At 46.3% G+C, this 16,112-nt stretch overlaps 1 protein-coding gene across 3 annotated transcripts in view; it reads left to right on the forward strand.

Annotated features, from left to right (window-relative positions):
* Positions 1-16,112, forward strand: part of LOC149331377 (equilibrative nucleoside transporter 2-like) — a 105,768-nt gene that overhangs the window by 44,941 nt on the left and 44,715 nt on the right. The window contains exon 1 of one of the 3 annotated variants that reach the window (XM_089556499.1): positions 1,216-1,257. The exons of the other annotated variants lie outside the window; for them this stretch is intronic. Within the exon in view, the coding sequence (XP_089412625.1) occupies positions 1,238-1,257 (20 nt within the window). The 5' untranslated portion in view covers positions 1,216-1,237. Of the gene's footprint in view, positions 1-1,215; positions 1,258-16,112 lie in introns of those variants that run through there. 3 annotated transcript variants of the gene reach the window in all.

Genomic DNA, 16,112 nt, shown 5'->3' on the forward strand with positions numbered 1-16,112 from the left:
TTTGCAACACTCCAGTTATTATACGCGGACTCTGCCGACCCAGCTGTAGCGTGGCTCTCCCACCGCGAACACGTCAACAGGAAAATGGCAAACAGCGTTGTCACAGCAGCGAGCGAGGAGCCGGAGAAGATGAATCTGTCTTCGCGCTGCGACAGCCCGTCTTTCACACAGGAGAGACACTAACAATTCTTAAAAATGAGTAAAGTGGTACTGACTGCACCGTTCGAGCCGCTCGGGGTCGCATGCAATTCGGTCATCTCTATAGTGTAAAAGGCTATATGATGCACTAACCTCTTACAGGTTTGTCATACAGGTGCCAAGCAATTATCATTCATATATGTCACGAATGCCATACGTTCTTCGTCAAATGTTTCAGGGGAATCCCCCAGGGTGGAGTATATTTGTGATAAGGGAGTAGGATTTGTCTGTAGAGAGTCTATAGACATTACAGACAGAAGTCTATGGACAGTCTGTAGACTGTCAAAAAATTTTTGCAAGGGTCGTATGACAATCGTATGACTGTAAGAACGTTCCCACTTCGAGTGATTGATCAGTATGCTCTCGCCGTACCATACGTTACCGCCCCGATCAGCTCACTTGGAAGAGCGACTGCTCCGGTGAAGCCGTGGTCCCGGGTTCGAACCCTGGACCGGGACCAATTTTTCTTTAACTACGAAGTTTTTGTGAAAGCTGTTTCCTCTGTAGCCTTATGGCTGCGCTTGGGTGGGTGGGTGGTGATACAAACTTGGTGACAACTGTATAACAAAGCCTGTATAAGGTTATTGCATCATACAGCTTTTTTCAGTAGGGTCTATCGTCGGTTATGTAAGAGCTCCTAGAAAAACCGTAACTACCCCTTGACTGGGGAACAAAATGGCAATTACTACGTTTTTCATTGCCACCCCTAATGTGCAGCCCGCAACCTTACGTGCATGTAAGGAGGAATCGTACGGCATCTCAGTAGCTTTCACTATATATGCATACAGGAGAGCGTGAAAGAGTGTGCACTGCTGTAGGATAAAACGCAGCAGACAGGAGTCAGACAGGCCGCGTCCCAATGGAAAACATCCGGCTGACGCTTTCCGCGATAGCCGCTCCGAAACTGTCAAACTAGGCGGCCACCTGTGACTCGCGGCATCTGGAAACACGTGCCAAAACTCGTAGCGCAGTGGCCTCGACCCGCAGTTCCTATAAAACGAGCACAATCCATCGTGCTTTCGCGCGTCACACACAAGGCATGAATCCGCGAACGTTCACGTGAGTCGCTTTGTTCACTTGCTTGCGAAAAACTAGAGAGAATGTTTACTGCATTCGAATCGGAGCGAAAACACGGATTTGTGCTACGTCGAAGACGACAGTGAGCAGGCAGTGCTGCGGGACGGAGCAGATGGAAGTTGATGAAGACGACGCTCTGCAGTGCACAGCGCGAGAGTGTGGTGCAGTTTAACACGAGGCGTGATGGCTGCGGCGGGGCGACCGCCTGTAATCTGTTTCTCGCCACTAAAATATATTATGTACTGCAAATTATTCATTGCGCAAGACTTCCTATCCAGCGCTTTCACAGGGTTTTCGCTACTTTTGTGTGGGATTCGTCTTTTGAATCCATGAGGCGTGATAACCTTTTTCGGCCTGTAAGCGCTGGTGGCCTTGGTCTAGTTCACCTGTATGTCCAACAGATAGTGTCACGTTTCATGTTTTTCCGTGACACTACACACCCAATAGTACGTTCATTCCTGCAAACAAACTTAGTTCATGTTTTACCCAACCTCATTGTGTCTTCCAATGTTTGTGACCGTCCGTGTTTGTGGGGCATAATGCAAGAGGTGTATTTGGCTGTCCGTTTCCTACTTGTTCGTTTTTCTCCTGAGTTCCTTTTTTTAGTGTCGAGGAAAAAGTTGTATAAAGCTTTGATTAGTATGCTCTTCCCTCCGCCCATGTACCGCTCTCTGTATTTTGGTTTACCTGGGCATGACGTACTCAAAAGAGTACGTATGATGCCAGTCTCGCCGTGTACAAAGACCTTTTTCTTTAAGTTACACACCGGTACGTTACCCGTTAGAACATGGTTAGAGAAAAAGGGCATTTTTGTGTCTACCGTTAATTGCCGCCTTTGTGATGAACCAGAAACAATTGAGCATTGTTTCATCAGTTGCAAAGATGCAGTACTCCTCTGGGATATCCTGCAACGCACATTTAAGAAAAGAATTCATCTGACTCCACATTCTGTTCGCTATCTCACTGGGCTGCCATTTGTTGATGAACCCCTGGACATGTTCTTTCTGATTGGACTGCACAGCCTCTGGAAAACCCGCATGATGGACAGACACTGTGAACCTGTTGTGTCTACAAAGGATCACTTCAGTCGAATGGACGTGTATGCCCAGACTGATTACGAACCGGAGTGGCACTCACTATTAGTGATGTGCTCCGCATTGCCCCTTTTCTAGTGCATGGTCTTTTCAATATGTATTGTTTAACACTTTTTTCATAATTGCTTGTATATAGTTCATGTACATAGAACATTACATCACTGTACTAAATACCACGTTGAAGAAAAAAAAAGCGGCAGCGAGTCATGGATATTGATTCCATTTCTTTTTCTCTTTTTCATGGTTTGACCTCTAACTCAGCTGAATGTCAAAACTAAGCACCCGGCGATCGAAGCGCGGGGTCTCGCTGTGAAGCTTTCGCTTCAAAAACTAGGCCTGCGCACATCTTCCCGTCTCCGAACAAAAAAAAAAATGCCTTCATTAACTATCGAGACTAGAGGTGGCATGTTTGTCGCCCCAGTCTGCGGGCGGAATGCTTTGTTTTGGGCTCCAGGGCGTCTCTGCGCTCGGAGGCGAGTTAGTGGGGTTCTTCGGAGACGTTATCGATAGGGGATACTTATCAGGGCGCACACATCCGCTGCTCGACACCTTGAACTCTGTGGATAGCGAACTTCTAAACGCGCCCTTGCGTTAACAACTTTAACCCTCTTCAGACCTCGTTCTATATGCGCAGAGCGTCTCTGCGCTCGGAGGGGAACGGAAGTCATCGAAACGGAAGGCTTATCTTATCACAACTCACGACCTGGGCCCGTGGTCACACTGAACTCTGTCGATAGCTTACGGTTCGAAGCGTGCCTCTTCATTATCGGTTTTCAACTCTCATGCAGGAGATGCTTTCAGCCTGTGTTCGAGCGTTTTTATGACGGCTGCGGAGTCTGTATTTCGATGTAGATGTGCAAGGAGTGCCGTGTGCTGATATTTAGGTGCACATTAAATGGGCCCTAAGCGGACAAAGTTAATCCGGAGCCCTTCACTAATCCCTGCTCAAGTGTTGGGGTTTCGGCACGTAGAAATTTATAAATCGGGACGAACTGCTTCCAATGAACGGGTTTTAGTCAAAGGCGGAGAGAAAAACACATTCCTGAGATTTATTTATGATACTGTTATGTTTGTGATTATGTTATGTTCACGTTTATGATTTATAATACTGCTTTGCTTGAAAAGCTTATTTGATTCGTTGCGATCCCTTTTTACAGCTGTCTAGGATAGCCTCAGCCTTTCTCGATCCTCAGCATAAATTATCCCAAAGTATACAACTTCGCAATACTCATTAATACCGTTGGATAAGATAACAGAGCTGTACTGGCCAAGACTTAAAGGAAATCTCTCATTACATTACTTTTTAGTTGATGTAACTGCAAAGTCTTAATGCGTATGCTCTCTGTGAATGTCCTGTTTGCAATGCGATTATATTTATTTAAGAATACTGTAGACCTCACTTGAAGGCCATTACAGGAGAGGACTTGTCAAGGAACAAAAACGTCAAGCACCGACAATACACAATAAAAAAATATGGTCAAAGCACGAATACAGGAACAAAAGAGAGAGAGAGAAGGAATAAAAAAAATCACTGAAAAGTACACGTGAAGAACACACTACACAGTATGCATACAGTTCGCTGTTGTAAGCTCGCGTTATACTGACAGTCTTGTAACTGCGGTCGCTATGAGGGCTTCATGATTTTCCCCGCAAATATTTCCATAGCGTTCCCTCCCCCACACGTGCGTCGCGTGAGAAATAAAAAAATTTTGCATTTTAACATATACGTCAAACGAGATGGTGACGGTGGAATTCGAAATGACGGCCTCCCCCTCCTCCGCGGATAAGCAGCATGAAGGGAAGGGAAGAGAAATAGGAGAGGAAGAGCCATAGAAGAGCGCTGACGTCATCAGTGGGGAGACCGGGGCTGACATATGGTCATAGAGTACATCGAACGCCGATCCCAAGTGCAAAAAGATTATGCATTGTTAATCACCGCTTTGGCTTTGGTTAGCTGGATCAGTAAACAAGAATTCAATGAAGCTTGCAGAAGCATATTTATTTATTTATTTTTTAATTCAAGTTACCCTCTTGGTCCAGAAGGCATTAAAGAGGGGGAGTGATGCAGTACTAAAAAAAAACAGTGCAACATATACGCAACAAACAGTGCGACTAAAATGTAACAGAGGCAAATGTTATGGTACAGTATTTCTGGAGAGCGGGATAAACAAGAATAATAATAATTGTGTTTTCGAAATTGTGTTTTCGAAACGGTGTTTTAGAAATTCTAAAAACTGACATGTATATAACTTACGGCAGGCTACTCATCTCTCATTAACTAAGTAACCCAACAGTAATAGTTGGAAAGTTAACTATTCAATATTAGTTAACCAGCCTTCTGTTAGCATGTCTTAGCTGTATTCTGATATACTACACCGTTGACAATGCGATACCGACAAAAGTGGCCTTCTCAGTCAAAAAGTGAAACACCCTGTATATTACTGAATGCCCAGCCAATGCATAGTCTTGGGAGGTTTTACAGGGGCTAGACGCGTAGCATAGTTATTAATAGACGCAGGCAGGTAAAATCAAATTACTAATGTAATTTGCCTTTCACCACGTCAAGTTTTTGTTTCAAATTCAGTCTTAAAAGGTCAGCCAAACGAGGACTTTTATTAAAACTGAAAACTTTTTAGAAAAACATGCACATATATTATTACCGTCTTCTGTTTCGTCAATGCGCTTGAAATATATCAAGTAGGCGATGTAGACACGTTTCTTTTAACTACTTAACAACTTTTAACAACTGCCTTTTGGTCGGCGTTATTCTTTTCTTTTCACATAAGAATCTACTAACCGGCCAGACGAGATTTCATCAAACCTTAGATTTCATTTCTTTCTTGCTAAACTTAGTTCTAAAGGCCGTCTCCACTTCTTAAAGCTTAGCTATGTCGACTTTTTGCAAGAAAGCGGGGCTCATAGATAGCAGCATAGCATTCTGTACAGATGTACTTACGTAGATGCGTTGGATAGCTGCATCTTGATCTGAAGAGATTTTGCTCCATTTTGAGGTCTCCGAGTGAAAACTGTGAGCAGCTGAAGTTTGGGAGCTTCATGTGAACACAGCAAGTCTCTTCTTCGCACAATATTGCACTCAAACTTTCCTTCGAGGTTAAAGCAGAAGAAACTTTCAGACGCAAAATCTTGGACAGCTGTACACTCTAAAAACAAATTAGCCCATGTAGGAGTGAAAAGACACTATGATGTCCTCTAGAGGACTTCAATTTAGGGCCATAGTACGCTGCCCAAGCCCTGGAGTAAATTTCTATCACTAATCATACGGAATGCTTACAGTTCGTTCCATAAATTCCTTCTTGAACAGCTTGCGAAGTTCTAGCATTTGAGAAGATTTTGACTGAGGTTCTGATCTCCTCCCATTGCTAACTGTATCAAGTCGCCATGCTTTGCAGTGGGAATATGCCTGCGTTGCCAAGAGTACGGATTTCGTATATTCAGAGATCAAAATCTACTCCGAAACTTGGGCAGAATACTTGCGCCTAAAAGGGTTGGTGGTAGAGGGCAACTTACTCTCTTTTTAGCCCCATATATAGGCTAATTCGTGTTTAGAATGTCTGAAACAAACCATCTTGTTTCATACACTGTACTATACCATGTTTCGTTCCCTCTATGATAAAAGAAACGATAATTTTAAGACGGGCTCAGCTTTAAAAGCAGACCATTTACGCGGGTGAACTAAGAAGGTAACTTAGCTGACGAGTTAAAGGAGAGATAAAACACGCAAAAGTGAAGCGGCATGACAGGCAAGGTGTCAGGGAATTATGGGCCGTTAAAGGAAGAGCACAAGGGGGCTGCTTGCGGCCTCGGTCGGGAGGTTTCCGAGTGATCTTTTGCGCTTTACGACGCGACGCTCCTCCATGTTGTCTCATGCTTCGCTTGAAGGAGACGTCGTCTTATACCTCTGTCAAGCGAAGCCGTCAAACACTTTCCCAGCGAAGGTGTTGCACCAAATGACTAAAACGTGAAACGAGCTGCGACACACCGTGCAACTCTAAGGTCAGTCAGTTGTTTTGAACGCCACTTACAATGCGCGCCTAACGTGTCGTTAGTCGCAGCTTCAAAGTACATGCGAAGTACTTCATTAATTCATGCGCTGTGAATAGAAATTATTGTCGCTTCTTCCACAAAATAACTAGTCTGGTTTCCCCAGACAGCAGCTGTAGGAGCTTTTCATTATACACGGACGTTCGCTTTTGCCGTCACATTTCTACATAGCCTTCCAATTTTCGCGAAAAAGTAGGCTCGTACTGTCGGGAGAAAAAGTGGTGTATTATACCACTCAAGCTGCGATTGGACTTGACTGCCACGCCACTTCCGAGCAGGGTGCGCATCCCAGACAGGTGAAGGTGTCACTACTTTTTTATCTAGTCATGTCAGTTTGCTCGTTTCGACTTCTGCGGCTCCTGCATCCTTGGCGAAAACAGCGAAAGGCAAGAGCAGTGAGCCACATAACAGCTCGTGGTGTACACTACTTTATCCCACGGCAGCAGATGCAGGGAATGCTTCTTAATAGCACAGTAGATGTCCCGCGAGACAGGTCTTGAGACTGGCGACCACAGGCCTGTCGCGGACAGTTCCTGGCGCCGCGACCACAGACCTATATTGAGACCAGCGACAAGAGACTTGTCTTGAGACGGCTTTTGAGACACGCGACCACGGACCTGCCTTGGGACAGGTCTTGAGACAAGCAACGACAGGTTTTGAGTCTGGCGACCACAGGCTTGTCTTGGACAGTTCTTAGCACAAGCGACCACAGACATATATTGAGACAAGCGACAAGAGGGTTATCTTGAGACGGCTTTTGAGATACGCGACCACAGATCTGCCTTGGAAAAGGTCTTGAGACAAACGACAACAGATGTCAAGACTTTGTGTCACATATCATCCAGATGGGCCCAGAAGTGTATGGCCCTGGACTCACAAGGGAATGGGCGCGGATGGTGCAGCCATCGCTGCCATTTCTTTGGCGAAAGAGAGAGTGAAAGCTGCGAGCATTTATTTAAGAGCGAAAATGTGCCCTTCAGCATAAGAAAGTCGCATGTGCACATGCAGGCCTGTGTCGGCTATAAATGTCAAAAAGGCCCGGTGTTGGGGCCCATCACTCCAGATTTTAGTGTCTGGTGGTCGGCTGGGGTGTTCATAATGTTAATAGTGCACAATGTATTTACAAAAACGTTTTCGAACGTCTTCAGCTACACCGATTTTCTCCTGCTTTCCTGCAGCGACTGATGTTGAATGGTACAGAGATAGCGACTTCTCGGTCAACTTCTTAAGCGTTGCTGATTCGGTCTTCGAGGCTCACAGGCAGGCGTTTCCACCGGCGAGTAGTCTTCGGGCGGGACTCGCCCTCTCTCACGATCACATGGCTGTGAACTAATCGCGTTTTCCAATATGGTTACAGCCCTCAGCTGCTGAGACCGAGTACGCGGGTTCGATCCCAGCCGCGGCGGTCGCATTTCGATGGAGGCGAAATGCAAGAGAGCCCTGTGTGCTGTGTGATGTCAGCGCAAGCTAAATAACCAGAGGTGGTCCAATTAATCCGGATGCCTCCATTACGGCGCTTCTTTCTCTCTCTTCTTTTTTTTTCACTCCTCCGTCATCCATTCTCTCACGGCGCGGTTGAGGTTTACACCGAAAATTGAGGCAGTTACTGCTTTAATTTCTTCGAAACCATATTTTGTTCAAAAAAAGAGCAACGTTTGAGCGCTGTGCTGTCACCGTAGCCTTTTCGCCATTTACCGTAATGAGTGAATCAATGACTCAGTGATTCAGTCAATCAATCAGTCTCAATTAATCAATCAATTTGTTTTTGTGCCAGTCAACCAATCAAAGGACCGGGGATGCCCCTGTAAAGGAGGAATTGCACCGAAGCCAGCTTACGCTGCTAGTCTGGGTAGAGCCAGACAGTGATCGAAGGACACTGGTGTTCTATTGGAACGCGCGACGTCCCGCGGCCTCTGCGAGCAGGGTCGAAGGCCGGGGGAGAGGCGAACGGAAGGTCAAGTCCATTCAACTAGTTATGGCGCGTCGGGCCGGACGGATATGGGGTCGCCTCCCCCTCGACCTCCGCCTCTTCCATGAATCTCTGCCGCTCATTCTACCAGCGGATGTCGTCATTGTTGTCTCTTTTATTTGCTTTCGTAATCTGCACTCATCACTGTACTCGACAATCTATTCCATCTGCAACTCACGCGCATCCGCATATATTTTGCGGGGAAATACCCTATTAATTTTAACCAGCGTTAATCACTTCGGTTGCGCCGGGCTTTCTCACTAGCTTTGCTTCATTTCATTCATTACTTAAAAATTTGGTCTTGTTCAGAGGTCGGTGAGAAGAGATGTCAACACATCCAAACGCATCGGAATAAATGCCTTCCTTCACTCATTCAGTTATTTGCTGTTTCATTAATTTCATGTTTTCACGCTCGGTTGCTCTGTCAGTCGCTCGCTCACAAACTCACTCATTGATTCACTGACGGAAGAGGAAGTCAGGGTAGCCGAAGAAGAGCGCCACCGTGTAGAAAATGCATCAACTACAACTAAAATCCCTCCTCGTCTTGTTATTGTTGGTTGCCAGCTACGTCGCGTTACCATTGTGCGCTTCTGCGAGAGGGCCGCCATGATCGATCCCTGCCGCCGTCCTTATAACTGCTCGTTGCGTCATCCTGTCTGTACGATGACCCTGGGAGATTTGCATGTCAACCACTATGGCGCGTATCGGCATATCGATGGAGTGTTCAAATAGTAATGATGGCAAAATTCCGGACTGCGCCATCATCGAGAACGTCAGCAGAGTTCGATTTTCACGTGGCTTCAAAGACTGGAATTTACAAGCCAGTTGGTTGCACACCACAAAGGATACGAAGCGAGGTAGACAAAGCACTTAAACCGATGTCAGTGTGCCTAGGAAACCAGGCTGCAAATGATAATGATGCGAAGACATTCGTGACCTGATGCTGTTGTATATCGGAAGGTTTACGGTAATGTTACGGCACGGTAACGTTTTCGAGGAATAAACCTTTACCTTCAATATTTCCGTAACAGTACCATACAATACTCCAAGAATCTAAATTTTTCTCCAAAGATGCTGGGCATGTATCTTCGATACTTCCAATGCCTGCCAGCCATTTAGTGACATTTTTATTTTTGCTAACAGTGTGGTAGCAGCGGCAGCGATCTGAAATAATCAGCGATCTGGAAAGATTGATGCTGCCAGCTGTAGAACATCTGCTTCTCGAGCCTCGTCAGAGGTTGTAGCTTTATTATATTTTTTTAGAAAATAAGCAAATCGGTACACGCGAGCGTTGGCTTGCCGCGTGGATTCCTGCCTCCCAAGCATTTAAACAACAGGGCGAGCGTACTCTCTTCCGCGGTCGTTAAAAACGCAAGTCCTTCTTTCGCGCGCGACAGCGGAAGTAAGGTGATCTCTACTGAGCGGATGACAGCCTGACATAACTATAGTACACGTGTTTCACTCGGGATGATATCGCCCCTCACTTGTCCGTTCACTCAACGTACCGTCCTTGCCACGGACGCATGGCGGACTTTCTCATTGTGACGCTGCAAGATATGCTTTGCAACTGAGATGAGATGATTAGTCACAAAGCATCGAGAAACGCAGCGGCAGGGACATTACTTTGTAAACGAAATCATATTTATTGTTATTACTGGCCGCACCGGACACTGCCCGTTTAGACGAACTTTGGAGCATGCCATGTTGCTGAATAAATTATGGATATCTAATTCTCACTTTAAGATTCCTAAAATGCTCTATAATTTTCCTTTGAAAAAATCTCTGCCAGAGAAGCATCGTTGCTATATATTTAAATTTAGCATTGCTTCGTCACCAATATAGCCCTCTTCAAAAAACCTGTGGTCTGTGTGTTAGTGCGCAAGCATGCGCGCGTGTGTGTGTGTGTGTGTGTGCGTGCGTGTGTGTGTGTGTGTGTGTGTGTGCGCGTGCGTGTGTGTGTGTGTGTGTGCGTGTGTGTGTGTGTGTGTGCGTGTGTGTGTGTGCGTGCGTGCGTATGTGTATGTGTGTTAGGCGTGTGGGTGTGTTGAAGGCGTGTGTAGGCGTGGATGTCTGTATGTAGGTGTGAGTGTGTGTAGGTGTGTGTGTAGGCGTTGGTGCACGTATGTGTGTAGGCGTGGGTGTATGAACCCTCCACACTCCGCACAAAAAAGGTGCACCTCGGGACACCCACTTGTAAAAATGCATTTCCCACCTACGAGCCTCCACTGACTACCCCACCCTCCAGGCACCATTAGAACGAGCGATGGGATCGGCAAGCACGCCGCCTGCAGTTTTGCGTGCATGGACGTCCTTTAGACGTTTAGGACGTCCGCAGGACGTCCAAGAGAGTTTCAGTGCCCACTGGGCTATGTAAATACCACTAATAGTTTTCACTGTCAGAGAATCGGGCTGCCGATGCTCTTATGAATTTCGCAAAGTATAAAAGGGGGTTCCAAAGTTAAAATGTCCGGAGGAATCTGTTGTTAAGAAACTTACAAGAAAAAGGTCTGTAAAACTGGCAGATAAACGAGAACAAAACCATGTTACAATACACGCAAAATGAAAAATTACGTTTTCCAGGGTGTCATATACCTTACAGCTCCAAACTAAAAACTAAAATTTTTTTAGAAAATTGGTTTAACATATACTGGCATCGCCAGGCTCAAAGAAAGACGAATGACAAATTCTCTCATCGTTTCTTGCTGCCTCCAGACAATGCAAACGCTGCGTTGTGCCATATATCGGGGAGGGGCGGGGGCAAATGAAGCTGCAGTTTCAAAAATAAAAATAAAAGCACCAGGCGAGAGATTTTCTCACATCTATTTCATCCGTAGGGTTGAAAAACAAGTGACTCATAGACTTCATATAGTACGAGCCGTGATTTTATCGGTGAACCAGACAGGCTGACAACGACAGGCAAAGCCTCGCATGCTTACGAAAGCCGCGTTTGTGAACAGGTGACGTGTGGTTGTCAAATCACTCTGAAGGTTACATCACACTAAGCCCAGTTGGAAGCACCGCTAAGTGTGCCGCTATATTTCGCCTGTTAGCGCTATTTTGTGCGCTCACGACTACACTCGGAACGCCAACGCATCACATAGCAATGTGCACCGCCATATGCGCCGCAACGTTTCGCATGCGGCCGCATACCAAGCGATGGAGACAAGAGACGCTCTTTTATGCGATGCCGCGCTGTGGTCATGCCCGTAACTGCGCACTTTCATCAAGCAGAGCGCGGCTGGCGGCGGCGGTTGACGAGGGACGTGTGTGCAAACGTGACGGCAAAACATTTCCCGCCTCTTGCATGAAATTTCTAGTACCTTGTCTTGTGGTACGGTATGTGGCATGGTTTGTTATGGTATGGTATGGTATGGTACGGTACTTTATGGTACAGTGTGATATGGTACGATATGGTATGGTATACTATGGTACAATATTGCACGATGTGTTACGGTATGATACAGTGCGTTACGGTGTGGTATGGTAAGGTATGATGTGATATGGTAACTGGAGTTTATAACGTCCCGAAAAAAATGCATGTGGTGTAAAAGGACGTCGTAGCGGAGGGCTCCGGACCTATTTCGACCATCTCGGGTTTCTTTAACGTAAAAACGCAGCGTACGGGCGTGGGTACTTACTGATTCCATAGAAATGGCGCCGCCGCGGTCGGCCTTTGATTCCGTAATCTTAAGCAGAAAAGCTGAACGACAAAGCTGTTTGGCATTGCGGTGGGTAATGGCATTTCCCGTCCTGCCATGGCACCTTGAATCCGAAATGCGCATCTTCAAGGAGTGAACGGGTTTCGTCAAAGCACGTCAGCGATTGGCAGCATCGTCGCCCTCGTCTCATCGTTTGACGATGACCTTCACGCTACAGATATACGCCGAGCTAAGTTTTCCTCGGCCTCGAAGTTGCCTTCGAGCCCTTTCTCCATGAAGAACACTCAGTGCTTGAAGATTTGAGAAGTCGTGGCCTCAGAGGGACTGCGTGGACTGCGAACTATATAAAGCAGCGGCTACTTATGAGTACCCCAAATGGCCCAACGTCGTATCGTGCTTTGTAGAAGGCCGTGCCGCAGGGAGCTGTGCTATAGCCCTCTGGTGTTTAACGTCTCTGTTATTATGTAGGAGAGCATATATATATATATATATATATATATATATATATATATATATATATATGTGTGTGTGTGTGTGTGTGTGTGTGTGTGTGTGTGTGGTGTTTCAGTGAACACTTTCAAAAATTCTCATAAGTAGAATTTTCTTGATAAAGATATGGCTTTTGCAGCATAGTATTACCAATGTTGGCGGACACCAGAAAACCGGTGAATCGTATTAGGTAGTAAACTGGTTCACTAATTTTTAATAATTAATTTTTTAACTATTACAGTTAGGTGCCTAGTTGCAATTAGATATTTGTAGCTGGTCGTTAATAATAGCCATATCAGTTTTTAGAATTTCGAAAATGCGATTATCCTCGGGGCTGTGGCTCGACAAAATTTGGCTTTTTCGACTAGTTACGTGCACTGGAGGGGATGCTTTGCCTGCATGCTTTCGATAGCGCATGTATTTTTCGTCCGATGCAGCCAAACTTTGTCGAGCCACAGCGGTGAGGGTAATTGCGTTTTCGAAATTCTAAAAACTGATATGGCTATTACTAACGACCGGCTACAAATATCTAATTGCAATTAGGCGCCTAACTGTAATAGTTAAAAAGTTAATTATTAAAATTAGTGAACCAGTTTACTACCTAATATGATTCACCGGTTTTCTGGTGTCCACCAACATTGGTAATACTATGCTGCAAAAGCCATATCTTTACCAATAAAATTCTACTTATGAGAATTTTTGAAAGTGTTCGCTGAAACACCCGGTATATATTACACACACAGCACAAAAAGCACACCTTGCACTATGAGGCCTGAATCTGAAGCTCGTCAATATCTTTTCTTTTTCTTTATTTACAGCTCTGTACTGCAGTACACAAAATTCTCTAAAATTCACTGTGCTACATTACACAGCGGCGTCTCCAGAGAGCATCATTCAGTATCTCCATGTAGTACATACCTGGCACCTTGAGGCCTTCGCATCTTTTACGAGAAAATCGCGGCTTTTACGAGAAAATCAGTGGCTTGATGTACACTTCTGCTGTATAGACCAGCACTGCTCTGCTTGTGAACTCAAATGTTTGTCGTTATTGTTATCTATAGAACCCTCTCTTGGTTCGCTCCAGTTAATTAGCTTTGTGAGGAAATTGCTGCAGCATCACAGATGCCAGGTACAAGGCGGGAACGTGATGGGGTAGAAGCTGCCGCTCAGTGTTTCTCCTTCAAAAAGCTTGCGTTGTAGGAGCCCTGCGAATCTCCAACGAGTCTCTCTCAAGAGTAAGAATGCCCTGGAAGCAGCGCTGAACAAGTTTCCTGAGGTCTGTCCTGGCCTCCAAAAGGAATCCTCTTCCTCGGGAACCGTAGCGGAAGCCGGGTGTCTACCACAATAGATGAAGCCCTTCCATTCACCGCACTGACATATCCTTCAACAATTCTGGATTTGGCCAAGCCGTGCAACGCCGAGATATTCCTGTTTTCATGCCCAGCCGCCAAAACTACTGCCTTCGTACTTTCCTTCCTGGGCAATCTCGCTTCCTTTGTAAAGCAGCCGCACAAAACCTGTCAAGCACGTTTAGTTAAACTGATCAGCAGCGCGTTTCCTGTGACACTGGATACCCACATCACGTGACCAGTGTCGCAGGCCACTACGTACTATTCCAATGAATCCCAGCACATTTTGCAATTTTGGGCAAAGGCAAGGCTAACAAAGCAGTCAGAAAACGTCTCCAGCAGCTGAAATTCAGAAAGGTTTCCTTTAGAAAACCCCACACGTGTGTAATGGCAAAAATGTACGGTAATGAGAAAACGGATCGGCTCCCGAGCTGGCCATCTCATCATTAAGTATTTCTGTGTCCCATTAACCACAATTAAAATTTGGTCTTCCGCGTAGATTTTCGCACCATCTGGAATCTAACATTGACTCCGACTGTACGCAGGGTTCTCAAACAGCTACCGGTACAGCTGAGGACAAGCGAACAGTCCCTATTGTGACAGCTGTGGCTCAGCTAAAACACTGCAGCCCATTTTATTGAAATGCTCAGCTAGCGAACATCCCAAGAGAGTGACATGGATACTCTCATACAGCTGTCACTGGCAATGAAATGTGTTTTATGTAACTCGGCCTGCCCTTCGCAGCAGCGCAGTGCGCTCAAATTTTTATTAGCCTCTTTTCGGGACCGTGTACTTGTCGACAAATTTTACAGCATTTTCGCATCCCCCATGGATACGAATCGTGATGCATAGAATTTTCGTTTCTTTATCTGCAGGACATTGGACTCCTTCACAAGCTTTAAACATTCTTGCGTTCCCCTTTTGATATGTATTCACCCCAAATCAGTGGCCGTATATATTATTAAATAATATCTTCTGCACCATTCCCTTGCCGCGTTTCCTTATTAAAAACCTCATTACCAACGCAGAGTATAGCATGCCAGCGCTTTTCAGTGCTGTGCTATGTCAGTGTACGTTAAAAGATCCCCAGGTGGTCGAAATTATTCCGGAGACCTCCACTACGGCACCTCTTTCTCTCCTTCTTTCACTCCATCATTTTTCCCTCCCCTCATGGCGCAGCAGCAGTAGTAGTAGTAGTAACATTTATTATGCACAGTAATAAAGGTTCAAGGGTCTTGAGAGGCGGTTGGAGTCCTCAGTTCAGGACCCCTGCGGCCGTCGCTGCCGTCCCGGCCTGACGAACCAGCTGGCGTTGGTCTTGCAGGTCGGAGCTGGACAGAGAGGCCTCCCACTGTTCCTTTGTTCTATACGTTTGGAGGTGAGCTAGGTGGCCAGTGCCCGATGCACCCCCATGTCACATGGTAGGCTGCGGGCTGACCGGCGCACCATGGGCAGGTGGGGCGGTATCGATCTGGGAATACGATGTGTGTAAACTGGGGAAGGTGTTGGTCTCGAGTTGCTATAGCTTCCTGCGCCGTCAGTTGTGAGGTGGGGGTAGGAATCGGCGCATGAACCGGTGGTGGAGTCGAGTACTGTGGACATGGGTTGAGTTAGCGAATGGTAGGGGGAGATCGGGTTAAGGCCCGCTCGGTTTGTGTAACCTAGAGCTAGGCCATCCGCGACCTCATTCCTTTCCAAGCCCGAGTGTGCAGGAGTCCAAGTTATCTGATGTTTGATGGATGTGTTTGACTCGGGGTTGCTCGTGACTAGCGGGAGCAATCTTTTGTGTATACTGCCTGCAAGGAGGAGCCGACAAGCCGCCTGTGAGTCGGTCACGATGTGGTAGGATCGGCCTGCAGCATTCCCGTGCGTGTATGGCCAGGGCTATCGCGGTCACTTCTGCCTCTAATATGGTGCAGTTCTGTAGGGAGAGGCTGACGAGTTCCTGGTAGTTGGGTCCTACTGCGTTCCCATGTGGAGAGGGATGCAGGGCTCCGTCTACGTAGACTGCCCCTACCGCTCCTCCCGGTCATTCGTCTTATGTAATTTACTGTGGCTCTTCTTCGGCCTTCATGGGAGTGGGTGGACACGTTCTTGGGTTCTGGAGCTACGTGTATACGAGCTCTATTTGCCAAAGCAATGTTGGTTGACGATTGCAAAGACTACAGCAGCTTCCTCTGCTTCTTCCGGGGTACGGGAGCGGGGGGAATTTCTA

Source organism: Amblyomma mixtum, chromosome 8 (assembly GCF_055824585.1).
Source record: "Amblyomma mixtum isolate Tamu chromosome 8, ASM5582458v1, whole genome shotgun sequence".
Lineage (NCBI taxonomy): Eukaryota > Metazoa > Arthropoda > Arachnida > Ixodida > Ixodidae > Amblyomma > Amblyomma mixtum.